We start from the raw sequence: 17,768 nt of genomic DNA on the forward strand, positions 1-17,768 counted from the left end.
GAAGACAAAATGTTTTGTATTTTATTGTATGTTTATTGTATGACTAGGCTGTGATCAATGTCGGACAATATTTTACCTGTACAGCTCCATAACAGATCATATTTTATGAGGTGATGAGGTAGAACTTTGAACAATATATTTTCTGTGGGTTGAGCTCAGTACAAAACTATTTCTCGAGCACTTTTTTATTCGATTGGCCTCACAGGTGGACACAACAGGCCGGCGGCGAAAACCTGTATTTAAAAGAGACAAAGTCAAGATCAGTAAGACAAAAGGTAATTTTTCAACCTGAAGAACTTTTTAAACCTTTTTAACAAATGATTATCAATGATGCTTTTTAATATTTGTATACATTATCGCTTAGAGAAAATATATCATTAAGTATCCCAGTGGTATTTTATGACGACGAGGCACGAAATGTTATATGTTAATGTTTTTCTCTTAATCACACCTGTATTTGTCACCAGCGTTGTATTTTACGGGGTTTTTATTGTCACGTGTCACGTGTCGCGTGCTGGCTCAGCGCAGGTCTACGTGCAGGGGCGGCGGGAGGAAGCCGGAGGGTGGAAGTTTTATGTAATTGCCGCGTGCGGTGATGGAGGGTTTTAGTGAGGCAACAGCTGTGAACGACAGAAGGACACCTCACGAGACGCTGGGTGAGTAGAGGAATCATGAACTTGTAATACTGGACTGCTTGCAGAAAATTTTTTTTTTTAGACTAAAGCGAGGCAGGTGTATGCAAAGCTTCCGGTTTCGCCACGTTTCAGCCTTACTACTAGAACGAGGCTGGTGTATACAAAGTTTCCGGTTTAGTCAGATTAATTGTTTAGGCTCACTGAGACTAACAGCAAAGAACTTTGCAAGAGGCTAAGCGTTGGGCTCTGCAGACAGACCGTGGAAGGATACTTTCCTGTCGATGTAAACACTTTGTTTAATACTTCCGGATTTGACCATTGTTATCTGCCTCATGCACGTTGACACCGGAAGGCTTATTAACGACATCTGGTGGATCAGGTTCACAATAATCAAGTAGAAAAGAAAGCAGTCGATTCTTTGTTCTTGATTTAGCTGACTGCTCAGCGGTAAACCGTCCACATAGAGACCCCGGGTGTACTGTACACCCGACTTCACAGCACACAGCCTGTACCTGAAGACTAAATGTCTGCTTGAATTTCATCGTTTACCGCGGGGCCTGTGTTCAGTTTTCTTGACGACGAATGTTTCCACGGATCCCTTGTTTGTTTTAGCCCGAGACAAGTGTAGACAAGTTAGACAAGTGAAGACAAGTGTTGCTGTGATCATGGCTTCGTATGGAGGGAACTTATCCCACAAACTGTGAGTATTAAAGTAGATACGCATCCTGTTGTTAGCAGATGTTACGATGAAAAGGTGGAAATGTAATGTTGATGTTAAATGGCGACGATGCATATGTCCCATGCGCCTATGTCCTCGTTTGTGGGTCCTTAATCTACGGTGCCAACCTCTCCAAGAAAACTGAGTCTTTGCAGTCGAAGATATTTTCAACAACACTTTATTTACAATGTGTACAACACTCTTCACTTGCAGACACGCTGGCAAACTGTCAGCACTCACGGAAACAGAATAACTGAAACTACCCTAACATCGACTCCTGAACAAACGGCAACGACACACGAAATAATGTAATGATGTTATGAACCTTAAACTGATTGCTTCTATTCATGATCAGGCCTCGTGTGCAGCAAGCCCCGATAGGACTATCGTCACGATAGCACGTGACTATTCGGACGTAGAGGCCCCGTTGAATATTCGGACGTAGAGGCCCCGTTGCAGCGAAGTATCGTATGATAGCCGGTTAACGGGGCCCCCTGTATCCTGTACATTTAGGCGATACAAGACGTCTGTATCAGAGATTGATTACAAAAAATAAAAAAAATAAAAAAGTCAGAGTGAGTGACACAACAAGTAAATAACCTGAAGCTGTTCTGGACAGAAATCAACTCATGCGCAGACGAGAAAGATAGCGAAAAAAAAAATAGTGAAAGAATAACTGGTCAAACCACTTCAAGTCGAACACCGCGTCCTGTCGAGGTTGAAGTCTCTCTATACTAATCTATGCTAACAAACTGCAATGGACTGAAGAAAGATAATGGTGTTTGGATCACAGCAATCAGGGACCTGAGGTCTGGAAGGGCATGTGGTAAAGATAACATTTGGCAGAAATGTTGGCTAGCAAGCCATGTACTGGATTTGTTGATTAAGCTGTTCTTTTTATCTCTCTTTTTTTCTCTTTCCTTTTTCCCTCCTTTATATTGTTCTTTTCTTTTTTATGCACTTCTTCTTATTCTGTCTGTGAGCTCTTTTGCTCTCTTCCCCTGCCCCGATCTCTTTGTTTTTGTTTTTCTCTTTTCGCCTGTTTCCTCTCTTTCTCTCTCTAGACTCTCGGGTATCGATGAGACGGACTACTGCTACAAACACGCACACATTTGCACTCATGCACGCACGCACACACAGACACGCTCAAACACGCACAAACGCACACACGGACATTCTCACAGAAATTAGTCAATGTTCATCACCACTTTTGATGACTGCTTGCTGCTGGTGATAAATTGTAAATTTGTTACATATTCTGTTTGTAAAGGAGACAAGAGTTATCACTAACTCTTCGGTTATCTTCTTTTAAACGAGAAGATAATCTTTTATCACTAGGACAGTCCTTCCATGTGTCAATGCGCATGGATGTGTGTGTGCGAGCAAGAGAGATTGTGTGTGTGTCTGTCAGTGTGTCACATGTGCTTGCAGCTCTTGGAACTAGGAATGTGTATTGTTTACCGTGTCTATGTATATTATGAGTGGAAGGATGTGTATATGCGTAGATGAGTAAGCCTACTGCTTTGTGTCCGTGTGCGTGAGCGCTGAATGTTAATGTCTGCCTCACATGCTGAGCACCTGGCTGTGAAGATGAGACAACCTCGCTGTCACCAAGTTCATTGCGGGAGACGTTGGGAAGGAGGGGAAAGCGTGTTCTACGCAGGCGCACGCCGCAGGTGTGGCCACACGAAAGCTCAGCTATCCGTAACCGACAACAAAAGAAGTGAAACTACCCCGGGTACTATCTGTCAGTCGCGTAGTGAGTTTATCGATAAACTGCCTTTATTTGCGTGTACATTTTTACCTGCGATGCTCGAAATGTCAGGCAGTAGTCGATAGACAAATTTACAAAACTGTTTAAGGTCTGCATGGAGTCAGCTCCGCCATTATCGAGTGCAAACGTCTCAGCCATCGACCCCAGCGTCATGACAGCAAATATCATCTCAGATACGTGTACAGTGCCAACACCTTGACCTTCTTGGCATCTTGTACACAGAGATAAAGGGAACGAGTTAGCAGGGGCCGTGTCACTACTTTTCCTGCGAAAGAAGGGTGGATGGGTAGGTGGAAGCCAGCAACAATGGCAATGACAATTCTTTATTTACGAGAATGCCTTTTACCATTTAGCCTTCGCTCTTTACAAGGAAGAAAATTAACTACGTAAATGAAGTAATTAAGTATTATAGAATAATTTGTAATAAACATAAAGGAAGGTGGATATGTACAAACGTGTACAAAATACAACACACAGTCACATCAATGAGGAGAACTGTAGAACAGTGGTTAGGAAAGAAAGGGTGGGAAAGGACTCGATGATCACTTCATTGGTCGTAAACGACTCTAGGGACGGGACTAGAGACGTCAGAATGTAACTGATACAGGTAGACTGGCAAACAAAGAAGACAGTTAATCATATTTAACACAGGCGAGGGCCGGGACGGGTGAGTGGGTCGGGTGGTTGAGACGAGAAGTCTTGTGGCAGTTGAAAATACTGTTGACCTACATTATGATCTCTCACCAGCGCCAGTGACGTATTTTAAAATGTGTGCGTTGTCACTGAGTTATACCTAGGGATGGTGGGGAGGGGGAAAAGAAGACGGAGGGAGCCCGGTAGGTAAAAACGAAATATTCGTGTCTCGTTGACGTGGCGGACGCTCTGTCGCCAAACTTTCATTTTTCTCTGTCCTCTACCCGACTGCTAAAACTTCGAAAATCAGCATACACGTGCTAAATTGTTTGAAGTGTCAGGGCTGTGTCGATGGAAAAAAAAAGGCTTTGTCAGTAAACAGCGTTTACCAAATCACCCCACGCTCTCGGTGAATGTGCGCGCGCACACGGACGTTTGGGGTGGAGACAGAGGCAGGCCTCTTACATACTTTAAGCATCCGCACACAAAGAGTCGTGAGGGTCGACCACTAAGAGAGGACGTGGGTTTCTCCATCAGATTAGATTGTTCGTGTGCGTGTTGTCCCCCCGAAGAAGACCAGCTTGCAAAGTGCTGCTTTAACTCGGATTGCATTTCAGTGGAGGATCAGCTAATAACCGAGACAGGTAAGGTGTTTACAAAGCTAGTGTTTTCTTTACACGACTCTGTATAGAATAACAACATCCCTCCCACCTTAATTTCCACACACACACATACGCACTCTGGCTTTCGTACATCACAAGTCATCATGCGACACACATTATTGCTTGTGTGTTCTTGTGTCACCGTGTCTTGCGACAAGCATGACTTGCAATGACACTGCGATAATGTAAGTGAATGTAAACACCTGACGGAGCTTTTGCTGTGACTGATGGCCGACACCTGGCGCTGGCAGGTATTGAATACCTGTGCTGTATCGATGCTTTACCAGTTAGCTGTACTCGCACGCAGGTGGATGTGACAACCGAATAAAGTCATCGTTAGTTTCTTCATTTCGTGCTTAAAAGTTTTCTTAAAATTTAAGAGTGGTAACTGCTTCGTAAGGCTGTTTTTCAACACAAATGAAGGTATAAAAGTAACGGTATAAATTGTACAACAAATGAACACGTTCAAAGCCCCAGATGTAACATATGTAACGAACAGCCTAACCGAAACTGAAATAACTCTAGGTGTGTTACAATTCAAAGAGAAGATGATGTTGATGACAATGCATCAGTCCCAGACGCTTTTGTCATCTTTAGTGTCCTCGGAGTCCTTTTCCACCCTCGTTGTCAAACTGAGCATTTTTGTCCTCAAAACATGTCAGAACGATCTAGAACTAACTGGAGTTAGAATATTTGACTAAACCAAAGCACCGCGGCAGACGCCGGCCGCATCGAGTGTAGAGGTCAAAGGTCAAATAATCATTAAAGCATCTGTCCAGAGCAAAATTTAATTCGTAACAAAACTTTTCTAGAATAAATGTGTCTATAACATCTTCGGATGTAGTCTAGAACACATCCGGATAATTAGAAGATGTAATCAAAAACATCTCCAGATGTAGTCCCGAATATTTCTGGATAATTGCAAGGCATAGTCTATATAGCATCTCCCAATAATTACAAGACCTAGTCCAGGACTACTTAAAGCGGGATGGTGGCCGAAGTTCTGTTTATTCTAGTTGCATTCGCTGTCGTGTGTTCACTTCTCACGCCACTTACTCTTGTGTTGGAATAAATGTGCTCAGTGGAATATTTAACGACCATACTTAGGGCAACAAGTTAACACCTCTGCAAGCGGTCTTATTCAATGTACTCACATTTCTCTGATGACTTATGTGTGGAGGATCTAGGTGAGGGTGTCGCTGTACAGGGTATCACTACGTCACTAGTTGTTTGGGTAGTGTAACGTGTCGTGACGTGCTGGGTTTGTGGACTGCTACTGTTTTCTAAGAAGTGTCTGTACTAATTATTTTCTTGAGTTTGTCTTATTGCATAAGTTTTGTTGTTACTTATTTTCCGGTTCAGTGGAGAGTGTGATAATAGTTAAATATAAAAAAGTTATGATTATAATCAGCTGCATAGTCCGACTGCTCGTCTTTCAGATTTATGACATTGTCCTTCTTTGTTGTTTGTTCCCTGATTCCTTTTTGTGGCTTCTATGTTTGTCCTTTATTACTTGTCTACACAGTTGTTTCTCCTGTACTTCGTATACAGTCCATGTCTCCTACTTAAGCGCTTAGAGCATGCCCCGTCGTGAGATTAATTATACGCTATATATTAATTACACGTTTAATACTAATATTATCATCTTGGTTGTGTCCTGATAATCTTGGTAAGCATAAGTGCCTTTATACAAGAACATCGTTCTGTAACGGCGATAAACGCAAGAGTGGTCCAATTCCTGTAATTTGATAGCACCTCAGGATAGTTTTTAATATCAAATCATGCAGAGAAATGGGAAGAAGGAAACAGCTCTCAAATTGATGCTTCTTAAATTCTACAATAACATCGTATAAAATAGTTAGTTATTGTGGGTTATTAATTGTTGACATCGCGAAAATATTTCTATTTACTTTTTTGTCTGTGGCAACCCTTTTACTAGGCTCTTTCACTTTTTTTATGTAGCTACTCACTTCAACCTTCCTGTGTAGATCTGCCATTCACGAGATAACAATGTAGCATATGTTGCCTGAGTCAGCGTCTGTTTATTTTATTATAATATATATATAAAGCGCCAAGAGCCTGTCCATAGGCCTGGGATATGATGCTGTAAAGTAATAATAATAAATTATTATTATAGATCAAACCATCACAAAACCACTGAATGCTCATACAAGGTCTTTGTGTTTTTTCCGCTGCTTTTTCTAATCTACGCGAATCATGCGTGTCTTAGCTAAAATTTCGCAGATGTAGACTTTTTAAACTTCACACAGCTTTATGCACTTACACAAAAGGTCAAGGAACAAAATCAAACGCAGAGATTGTTAACGACAACGAACGTGATGATCGACAATGAGATGCGTGATGTCTGCTAAAAGCTTTGTTTTCATTCTTCCTGCTGCACTCACCTATGAACGGTAGGGGGGAGGAATAGTCCAATTCAGTATAATGGATAGTGAACAAACACCTCTTTCTTCCTTTATTTCGCTTTTTGACAGATTTGTCCAGCAGAGCATTTCAGACCAGCCATTGCTTGGGAATCTCGGGAGATCTCGCGCGACGAGACAACGCGTGAAAACTGTCGTCTGCTCGCGTTTAGATCTGTTCAGTCGGGGATAGGGCAAAGTAGGTGATTGTAAATAAGCAGAGAGATGGCTATAAATTGTGCAAAACGACTGGTGTGGTGCTGGAGCCCTAAATCCACGTGTCACAGTGTTTACAAGCGATTTGAAACGAGTGGTTCATTGGAAACAAATCATCGTAGTCGGTGTCGTCTTAAGGTGTCATCTCGAGGAGAAGCAGATGTGAAATTCATCAATCACTTGTACAACTCACTTCCAAGAGCTATTCTGGCTTGCATCCGAAATAAAGGGCGTATAACAAAGTGTTGAGGTTAGTGCAGTCATCTTCTAATATTTTATTTTGACTCTTTTCTTGTCGACAAGAGTTCTTTGTTCAAACTTTTTCATCTCCGCAACAATAAATGAAAAGTGTTATTGGTTCCGTTTTGCGCTTTAAAATATATTCTAGGTAAGAAAATGAAACAAAAATCCTGTGCAGAGTTCTAGGAATTTTCTGATCATAACAAATCTCCCAAGAACGTTGGCCAAAATTATCTTCAAGCCGAGTAATAAAATGGAAAAGCCTCCATTTTCTATTGAAGATATCGCGAAAATCGACCTTCCGTTTTTAACCATGATTGGTTATCGCAATTAATACGAAAGCCATTGTCTTATAATTTTTGTTGTTGTTGTTGTTGTTGGGGTTTTTTTTTGTTTTTGTTTTTTGTTTTTTGTTTTTTTTGGAGTGAGCTCTTCTGATGTGAAGACATGAAATTGTGGGGGAAAGGGCGATAACGCTTGTTAGGGGCGCCACCACACAAGGACAAGCGAAGCTCCAGTAAACTGCTAGCCTTTCTTCCTCCGTTGTGTTAGGCGACGTCTTCGCAATTTTAGGCGCACCATGGCCCTAGAATTCGGGAAACGGTTGCTTTGCCAACTGAGGACAGAACTGAGTAGCAGTTATGTTCGATTTCCCGGCCGAAAGATCGATTGGTGCTGGAGGTAGGCGGTTTCACGATTGGTGATGTTTGACCGTCATCTGCCCCATGTTTATGTCTTGGTGTCTTGCTTTTTTTTCTTTTTTTTTTTTTCTTTTTTTTTTTTTTAAGAATATTGGAAGTATTATTTTTCCAAAGGAATATTTTTTATGCGATTGCGACTTAATGAGACAAAGGAAATGTGGATGTGAAATGTGATGTCCCGTTGCCTACCTGGCTGGAAGGACCAGCTCTGTCGTTTTGTCTTGTCCATGGATCTACGTCGATTTAGTGTCTGTGATGTTTGTTGCGCCATTCGCCTCTGTTGTGGATTTTGTTCTTCGCTGCTTGTGATACGTCGTTTCTTCCCATCGACACCTTCATGTGTTTCGGTTTGCCATCTTTCTTTGGGTTTTGTTTCAATAGGATTGCGAGCTTTCTTCGCTGAAACTTTAACTTTTCCAGCGTTGCTTTCTTTTTTTGTGATTTACGAAGCACGCATGTTCTGTAAATTAGATTTTGGGTCGATGGGCTTCAGAGATGTCGTCTGGGGATAGATGCTTTGGTGTGAGCCTGCATCTTGCTCTGTGTGTTACAGGACTGCTGTCGTGTTCGCTTTCTCAGTGCTAGGATTGTGCTGTCTTCTCAACTGTGTTGCCCGAACACATTTTACTGGGCTGAATTTGCGAGGGTCACCTGCCTTGTTTATTTCTGTTCCTGTCACCAAAACAACAACAACAACAACAACAACAACAACAACAACAACAACAACAACAACATATAGTTACAGGAGTTTTAGTTATTGTGCAGGGAAACAATGGAACTCTCTCCCTTTCCATATCCGCCACCTACCCACTATTGAATCCTTTAAAGGTGCACTGAAAACACACCTCTTCCGTAAACATTACTCCTAGCACCCTTTCCCATAATGCGGTAGTCCTTTGTCACACCCTTCCTTTTGCAATGCCATGTTACTCTCTGCTCTTGTTCTTGTTATTTGGTTCCTCTTTGTGTTTTCTGTATTTTATTCTATTCTTCGTTTAGTAGGTTGTTTATTTTTTTTATAACTCGTATGTTATTTGTTTGTTTTCCTGTCCCTCGTATGCTGTCCATGTTTCATTCTTGTTCTTAAGCGCTGAGAGCTTGCTCTTTAGGAGTGTGAGTATGCGCTTTACAAATTTCACATCATTATTATTATTAGAGATATCCCTATGACCCCCTTTATCAGCCTTCTGGTCCAGAGACTGTTATTTCTGGAACCGCCTCTGGTATTGTACAGACGGTTCAACAAAATGTACACTCCTGTCATTGTGCATGCTTTTCTTATCTATATATATGGATGAACGCTTCATCACATTTAGCAAAGATCTTCTAGAGGCTATAATTTGATTTCATGTTTGTATATTCATGAAGACGCCGCCCTACAAAGTGTGCTCACATGCCTACATATAAAACGTCTTCAGTATGAGTGATGCCTTCTGTAAATGTGCTAATTATTATTAGATTCTTTTAGTGTCTTCAGATTCATAAGATTTGTGATACGTGGTCGAAGTGACAAGAACACAGGCTCTGAGCCGGTGTTGGAGTGGATGTTAAGCTCTGGATCATCATCTGTCAATACTAGAGAGTTGTCAAGACTATTCTTCTCTCAGTCAATTGTCCCTTGACCTGTCGTTTGGAGAGCACATGGGTAGATGTAGTAGCTGATAGTGCCCGCCACTCTTGCCTATTTTGCTCGATAGTGAGCAGGTCTAGACAATTCTTAAAGCCACTTGAAGACGTCTGTGGTATTTTTAATGTCTATAACATGATTAAGACAACATAAAACACACACACACACACACACACACACACACACACACACACCACACACACACACACACACACACACACACACACACACAAAAAATCTGACTTGCACCTGCTGGAATACAGTGAAATTTTGAAAAAAAAAAAGCTTAAAAGTTCTGGTAACACTTGTTTTATTAATGCATATCATTGAACCCTTTCATATCTTCTCAAAAGAAAACTCACGACGTTTTAAAATTATTTGTTGATACACTGATCTGTCCTTCACAAGCTAGGGCCCCATTTTTTTTAAGGCTGATGTTCATCTCACATTCTGACAATTTTTTTATGCCATAGGTCCTTTCATGTAGTGCTAAATTATAAGCAGTCGTCAAGACAAACATTTAGAGTCCACAATGCTGTTTGCTGTCCGTTATAACTGTTTTCCCCTTCGCGCTGTATCGGTTGCCCTAGCAGTTGTCGATCAACTAGATAACGATGAGCACTGGGAATGTTTGAATGTGTTTTCACCACACGTACACAACATTTGGTCTGTTTTTTTTAAACTCACATCACGCACCGATAGACTGAGTGCAGTGGAAAACTTGTATTGCTCGAGTGCTGGCAGACGATTTTTCCCCAGTTAACTGCTAAAACGAGGCAGGTGTGTAACAAGCTTCCGGTTTATTCACGCTTCTGATTAACTACTAAAACGAGGCAGGCTTGTACATAACTTCCGGTTCAGTCACATTATTGTTTAGGCTCGCCGAGACTAACAGCGGAGAACTTCGCAAGAAGCTAACCATTGGTCTTGGCTGACAGACTGCAATCCACCTATACATGTACACGCCCGTGGTATAACCAAGTACACGTGCTAAATAAAAACAAATCTCTTCCTGAACTTTTTATCCTTGGTATCCTACTGTTTCGTAATCGTATCTTCGGTCGTCAATTAATTAAGTACCACTTAACCCTTCTTTTGCCATTTATCATCTCGTGTTCATATCAAATGTGTCGCAACACTTACTGGTCCTACCCACCTCTCACGCCTGGGTCCCCCAGCCCGCTGTGTCACACTGCGTGGTGAAAAGTCGCGGGGCTTGTCTCAAACCTTAAGTCGGATCCTAAAGTGTCGATGGTTCAAGGGCTTCCCGGTTTCGGTACAGCCTTGTGAGAAACAATGATTAATAAAAAGTAAGTATTGCAAACTATAATATCAAATGGTATCAAATAATAACATTACAAGTTCCTCATTCTAGCAGGTTCTATGTGGTTTACAAAATGTATGTACAGGTACATACAGACATACAAACGCAGGGTAATACACGATAAGGTTATACAAAGCGCATGGTGCGATATGCCGTCATTACACGTCCTCTCTACCACGTGTTGGACTACAACGAAGGGTCAAAGTGCTTAGTCTCTCAAGTGTCTTATCAGTAAACACGTACGCGCAGACGTGTGTGTGTAGGACTATAGTTCCCTTCTTTTTCCTTCATGTAAAGAGCAAATCGACAGGTCAAGCTGGCGGGACTTTCTGACAGGTGTTTCCAGGTAAATACCATACTCTCGTTACTTTGTCCCCCTTCCGCTCTTCATTGCCAATACCAACCCACCTGTTAGAGCGGTGGAAGGAGAGAGAGAGAGAATTAGATAACTGTTTATTTGATAGTCCAAATTTCAAATTAAGAGAAAATACAAAGTTGAAGGGGAATAGTCGAAGATAGAAAGTCAAAAAAGGGTGCAGGTAAGATAAATATATTCATTCATATCATTTCTATCACTTGAAAGGTTGAGACATATATGCTCGTCACACACTCACACGCGCTTTCTCTCACACACTTTCTTTCTCTCTCTCGCACACTCATGTACATTTATATTGCACGGGCGAATGGCATTTTTGAAAACATTTCAACAGAGCGTGAAGCCTGTGGGTCTTACAATTACCCCTGTAATGGATATTTCCAATACTCCAGGTCGGCTGGGAACAGGTTTGTGACTCACCTTCACGGCGCATGAACACGTGACATATATATCTGGCGTCAGTTTGCCTATTCATATACTTCCTCAACGACGACGCCATCCGCCTGGTGTCACCCGCCACGTGATGCAGCCCCCGACCCCTGTGGTGTGTGCGTACTCGGATGTGTTAGTTTGTGTGTGTAAAAATGACCCCCGAGGCTCGCCCCGGTGGCCGCTTTGTTTGCTTTCATTTCATTCGTAACTTCGCGATCCTCCTGCCTTGCACACCGCGTCTGGCTTCGACCGACGACAGTTGGAGTCGCAGCCGGCGTTTAGACATTTTGTTCTTCGGTTTCACTGAGTTAGGTGCTGCTCCTCGTACTTCAGTCTCACTGGGTGAAGTGTTGCTCCTCGTACTTCAGTCTCACTGGGTGAGGTGTTGCTCCTCGTACTTCAGTCTCACTGGGTGAAGTGTTGCTACCCAGCCCAGGGCGCACGCCATTGAGGTCAGCAGTTGTAAAAATTTGATTGAGAGGATGGATGCTGTGATGATGGCGGATGCTGCCACGGAGGAAGATGTCGTGTTGTAGAATTCCCTGTCGCTGACTCACGTGATATCATACCTCGTCTCGTAACTCAGGTGAGGTGGTTTTGTCGTCTGAAACAACATCTTGTGTCGGGTGTCTTCATCTTTCACCAGTTTGATGTACTCTTAATGATTAAGTAAGTCGCTGCTCGGTTATCAACAACGTAAGTACGGAAGCAAAATCTACACCGTCAGCTGTAGCTTCCCTTAGTAATTAACGAAGCTGTATTGTTTAGATTATTTATAAACACGTGTGTAGCTGTGTATGCTCTTGAGACTCAAGACTACACGAAACTTTATTGACGCCGGTCCAAACAGACAGCGTGTTATCCTCGATATGATCTATTAATAAGTGTGTCAGTAGTGCGTTCATGTAACAGTCGGTGGTCGATGATGTGTCACATCGATACCTCAGTATTACACGGCGTGTCTGGTTTGAATTGATACCTCAATTAGTGTTATCAGTTTCTTATCGACGCACCGACTCGCCAACTGTGTTGGCAGCTTGATAGATGTGTCTTTACATACATCGCTATCCTTAGTAAAATACTTCCGCGTTTTGTGGAAAAAATGATTCATTGAAATAGATGTGTATGTCTACGTGTGTGTGTGTTATCTAGCGGAGTCACAGTTTTACTTCTCTACACTGTTGTGTTATGTCATCGTGACCTTGTGTGACGCGTACTGACTGACCTTTAGTGACCCCTCAGTGTTGCTCAACACGCCTGAGTGTGTGTTCTCCCCTCTACGACCGGTACGAGTCGCAGGACGAATCAATGAGGGAATCATTATCATTAATGATTAACAATTCCTCGCTGGGTGAGTATTGTTTTCCTATGGATTGTTCCAGGCTTCTGTTTAAAGATTCTTCTTCTCTCTATGCCGTGCATTCGGTAGCAGAGTGTCTGATTTTCGACTATCCCTCCATCCCTCCAACAATCTCGGGGTCCTAGTTTGTTTTTGGTTTTGTTTGTTGTTGTTGTTTGTGTGTGTGTGTGTGTGTGTGTGTGTGTGTGTGCGTTGTTTGTTTTTTTTTTTTAATTTTGTGGGGTGTTTTTTTGTTTTGTTGTCGTTTTTTGTTTGTTTGTTTTTTGTTTGTTTGTTTTTTTGTTTTGGGTTTTTTTTATAGACAAGCCGATGGCAAAGAATTAACGTTAACGGCTACTTTTGAGCACAATGGTGACTTGAACTGACTCCCGTTATCACCACTGTTGTTTATTGTTTCTATATATACTGGCTATCGGTAACAAAAGCAAAGAGAGTTGGGTCACAGTTTCTTTCATTTTCTAGTTTCACAACCTTTCCATACTAAAATAGAAACAGTCTAGTTCCTTCTGTTAACATCTGTTCAATGTCGATGAAACCAACCGGAAATTATTAACAGCAGATCCTCAGAAAGGCACTCCACATCTTTACAGTTCCCGATTCTGCGTTGGCATATGTTCTCTCTCTTTCTTTCTCTCTCTCTCTCTCACACAATCTCTCCGTCTACCTGTCTTACTCTAGCGGTCTGGCGGAAGGTACGCCAGTATTTTCTATCAGTCGTCAACACGACTTTCCCCGTTCACGTTTGCTCAAATTATCCTAATGAAGTGTAGATGATGTTATCATATTCGTTGTTTTTCTATAGATAATCAGCGAGCCACATATTGCCCGAATCTTGTGGTGCAGGAAAAGGAATAGAGATTGGGAAATGCATGTGAGCAGAGAAGTGTACTTAAGGATGTTAAAGGAAGATACAACTTTGTGAACGGGAATGTTACAGCTGAGTGACTGTGAGCTACATGTGTAAGCAGTTTACCTACCACTCATAGTGTGATTGTCTTCTTTGTTCCAGATCTTCCAGAATGCTCGGCTTCAAGTTCTTGACTTTACAGAAGGTTCGTAACATAATTCTTGGTATTAGTAACGATAAAGAATAGAACTGATCGTTGTTTTCGTTATGATAATTTCATCGGTATAAGAGTACTGAACAAGCTCTCTGACACTATTATATTAAAGTGTATTTTCTAGACACAAGTATATTATAATCTATAATACGTGTGTATCTGCTATAAGAGGAGTCGTTTTCCTGTACACATGGGTGTCCTCTCGCCTGCTTGACCAAGTCTTTGTTTATGAATATAAATAACAGATGGTACTTAAGCTTGTTTTCTATTCGAAATTCATCATTATAATAACCGATTATCTGTTCAAGTAGAATATCAGCTGGCAGTAAGTTATAGATGAACTACTTGAACTATGGGTACTTTCCAAATCAAATGTACATTGTACGCTAAAAAAAAATAATTTAATAACCTTTGTTGCAGAGAAAGTTTCTTCTGGTGATTGTCGTTGTAGCCAGCGTCAATGTGATTGCATTCTTTGCCATCGGCTTAAAAATCACGTTACAAAAGGCTAACAAAGGCAGTATAGAGTACAGACAGCTGCACCCCGATGAACAGAAAGTCTTGGTTTATCACTGCCCTTGGGATGTCAAGTGCGGAGGCCTGGGTGACCGACAGAAGGGAATCGTGGGCGGCTTCGTGCTCTCCGCCATGTTGAACCGCACGTTCAAGATCCACATGCCCTTGCACCCAGAATGCAATTTGGATTTCTTCCTGACCCCAAGCGAGCTGGACTGGCGGGTACGCAGCACGGAACTGGCCCACCCGGATCAGCAGAGTTTGCTGGCGATGGACGGGGACAACATCGATGTCATTCAGAGTCTCCTGAAGAAGGACAACCTGCAGGCGGAGCTCCCCAGCACGTACGTCCTCTTCCGCAGCAATATGGAGATCGTGCAGTACCTCCTACAACACCCGGCGGCCAAGAAGGTGGAGTGGCTGCAGGGGAAATCAGTACCAGACATCTACAAGGAGGTGATAACCAGGCTGTTCACGCCGTCCGAGCGGATTCAGAAAAAGCTGCAGAAGCTGCAATCAGACTTTCGTGCCGGAAATGCGTCTCTCATCTGCGCACAGGTGCGACTAGGCCAGAGCGAGACGTTTGAGGACACGGAGCAGTTCTTGAATGTCCAAGTGTTTCCCGTCTTGGCGGACTTTCTAGCGCCGTACAGCACGGCTGCCACGTCTCGGATTTTCATCTCCTCCGACTCCAAGAAGATCGTCGAGCTCGCCACCGCTCGTTTCCCGACCGTCGCCGTCACCGTCCCAGGCCCGATCACTCACGTCGACAGGAGCAAGGGAGGCGACACCTGCGAGGGGACGGAGAAGGCGGTGGTGGAGCAGTTCCTCTTGGCGTCGTGCGACATGTTGGTGATCTCCGAGAGCGGCTTTGCCAAGATCGCCGCCTTCCTACGAGGACGAGATGATGGCTTGTATATCGTGTATAACAAGGCGACTTTTTTTTCGCATAAGATCGTGGTGGAATCTTACAGGAGAGACGAACCGGCCTTTCCCAACAGACGCTGGTGAGATCTGCGGTTACGGATTTCTTTTTATATGGGTTTTCCCACCATTTTTACCTCCATTTGTACTTAAAAGTTTCTGATCGACTCAAATCCCAGTTGGCTTGAATTCCAGTTACTAGCAGTGAGACAGATCGCCATTTTTTAAGTCGTACTATTATGAAGCCACCGGAGGGTTGTTTGTACACAAATGTGTGTGTATGAGTGAGTGATATAACATGTATACACTGATTTATTTTGACGATGATTGATGATTGTTGATATTGATATCTCTATATAGATGGATTTATATTTGCACTTTCATACACTTTCCTCTCCACATAATTATTTTCGGACATAAAGATGTGTGAAAGTTTTAATCTTTATGACTAGCAGGTCTAAATATGTAAGTCAGTGCCTCGGGTATAAAAGTATAAAATCATTTTGTGAAAGAATGTGCATATGTGCGCGTGTTCCCTGTTTAATGTGCAATAACAGTTGTCGATATTTTTTGTAAACCATCAGAATCATATCTCATGCACTTTATGATAATTATGCCCAACATCTTCTCATGGCAGCTCTCACACTTGGGTACATTCATTTGACATATCTTCTACCTTCCATCATTCTCTGTCTCTCTCCTTTGTTCTTTTTCTCTCACATCACGCACATTACAGGCTACATCTGTTTTGAGATTGACGATATTTGTATACAGCATCTGAAAATAGCCGTTTTCTAGTTTGTATATACATGTTTATATATATATATTACTATGTGTAAATGTAAATAACTAAAGATATCAATAAAGTGATAAAAAGTAATGAAGTGAACAGGATTTATATACGACTGAAGGATCACCAGCACATAACAGAGAAACAGTGATAAATTAATTTGGCCGCCTCTTTTAAATGTATCTGCAACAAGGACAGCTAGTCGATGTCTACATCTCTTCTCACTCTGTCACTCGCACTTACCACTTCTTTCTTGTCATTGGCTGTTTGTTATAACAGTTTGAAGAAAAACAGTTGTGCATAAAAAAACTTTCAACACAGCACACCCAGGGTATTCACATTACCCTAATTGCTAGTCTGATTGCTGTTGTGTCCATGATTAGAGGCAAGTGTCGCAGGACACGGAGCCAGTGATGTAGAGGTCTGTTTTATAACGTCCTCAAAGTGCAATTACAAACAAGTATTTTTATTTTTCCTGGAAATTGGTTTGTCTGCCAACAGTAACATGAGAACATGTCACATAAAACAAAACACAATTTATGAAAGAAAACCATTCGACTTCATCGAATTCACAATCGAACATCAAGGGATCTATGAAAAAACTCCAGTTACTGAAGGTTCGAGTTAAGAAGTTTGTCGAAAAAAGAACATTTTGTTCACTGTGGACGTTTAATTTTAACCAAGTTTTTATTTCTTGCCATACTTTAAAGACACTCCGGCACCCTGCAGAGACGGAGAACTTTGGCTTACGGAAGGTCGACTAATAGAAGTTCGATTGTACATAAAAATATATATATAGGTAGTAGATAAAACCATTCATGTCTCTTCCATTCCTGTGTTCAGCAACAATTAGGTAGATGATGAGCAATGAAGGAGAAGATACATTATTGTAAAAAAGCAGAAAAAAGAGGGGGAAAGTAGAAGTTTTGTTTACTTGATATCCGTGTAAGGTTTTTTTCTTTTTATCAAAATTTAAAATGAAATGGCGCCCTTTCTAGTAAAGCGTATATTTCTAGTATATGTCGAGTATATGTCTGACCACAAAATTGCATACACGTCCGTGGTCTGATCGAAAATGGCGCTCGTGTCGGCATCTTTGAGCAGCTAATTACATGATCTCAGTCTAATTAAAAGCCTTGGCCTGTGCATAATTCGTCTTTTCTTTGCGGGGAAGCAATCGAGGGAGGAAACCTCCTCAATCCTGAGGATTGCTTCAGCTACCTCCCTTGATCTGTTGTCGCCACAAATCAACATTACACACCTACTGAGAAGTTTTGTTTTTTTTAATGAGCCTAAATCAGCTATAAAATCATTTCTATTTCTGACATTTCATACAGTAAATTTGAATGAGTGATT

At 41.9% G+C, this 17,768-nt stretch overlaps 1 protein-coding gene across 6 annotated transcripts; it reads left to right on the plus strand.

Moving 5' to 3' along the window:
* Window positions 1-1,037: 1,037 nt before the first annotated feature.
* On the plus strand, window positions 1,038-16,502 carry LOC112561731. 6 transcript variants are annotated; one of them, XM_025234378.1, is made up of 4 exons: window positions 11,944-12,347; window positions 12,914-13,112; window positions 14,131-14,173; window positions 14,603-16,502. In XM_025234378.1, the coding sequence occupies exons 3-4, from the start codon at window positions 14,141-14,143 to the stop codon at window positions 15,707-15,709; spliced, it is 1,140 nt and encodes a 379-aa protein (XP_025090163.1). In that variant the 5' UTR covers window positions 11,944-12,347; window positions 12,914-13,112; window positions 14,131-14,140; the 3' UTR covers window positions 15,710-16,502. The 6 variants fall into 6 exon arrangements, with proteins under 6 accessions (XP_025090160.1, XP_025090162.1, XP_025090158.1 ...); XM_025234375.1 differs by lacking the exons at window positions 11,944-12,347; window positions 12,914-13,112 and adding an exon at window positions 1,038-1,335; XM_025234377.1 differs by lacking the exons at window positions 11,944-12,347; window positions 12,914-13,112 and adding an exon at window positions 3,920-4,404.
* The last annotated feature ends 1,266 nt before the right edge of the window (window positions 16,503-17,768 follow it).

Source organism: Pomacea canaliculata, linkage group LG4, assembly GCF_003073045.1.
Source record: "Pomacea canaliculata isolate SZHN2017 linkage group LG4, ASM307304v1, whole genome shotgun sequence".
Classification (NCBI taxonomy): Eukaryota; Metazoa; Mollusca; class Gastropoda; order Architaenioglossa; family Ampullariidae; genus Pomacea; species Pomacea canaliculata.

Bases quoted from the DNA above. Each gene is read 5' to 3' on its own strand.
- LOC112561731 (XM_025234373.1), top strand. From the start codon at position 7,882: ATGGCCCTAGAATTCGGGAAACGGTTGCTTTGCCAACTGAGGACAGAA. The intron at 7,983-14,130 runs GTAGGCGGTTTC...TCTTTGTTCCAG, and splicing joins AAGATCGATTGGTGCTGGAG to ATCTTCCAGAATGCTCGGCT. The intron at 14,174-14,602 runs GTTCGTAACATA...CCTTTGTTGCAG, and splicing joins AGTTCTTGACTTTACAGAAG to AGAAAGTTTCTTCTGGTGAT.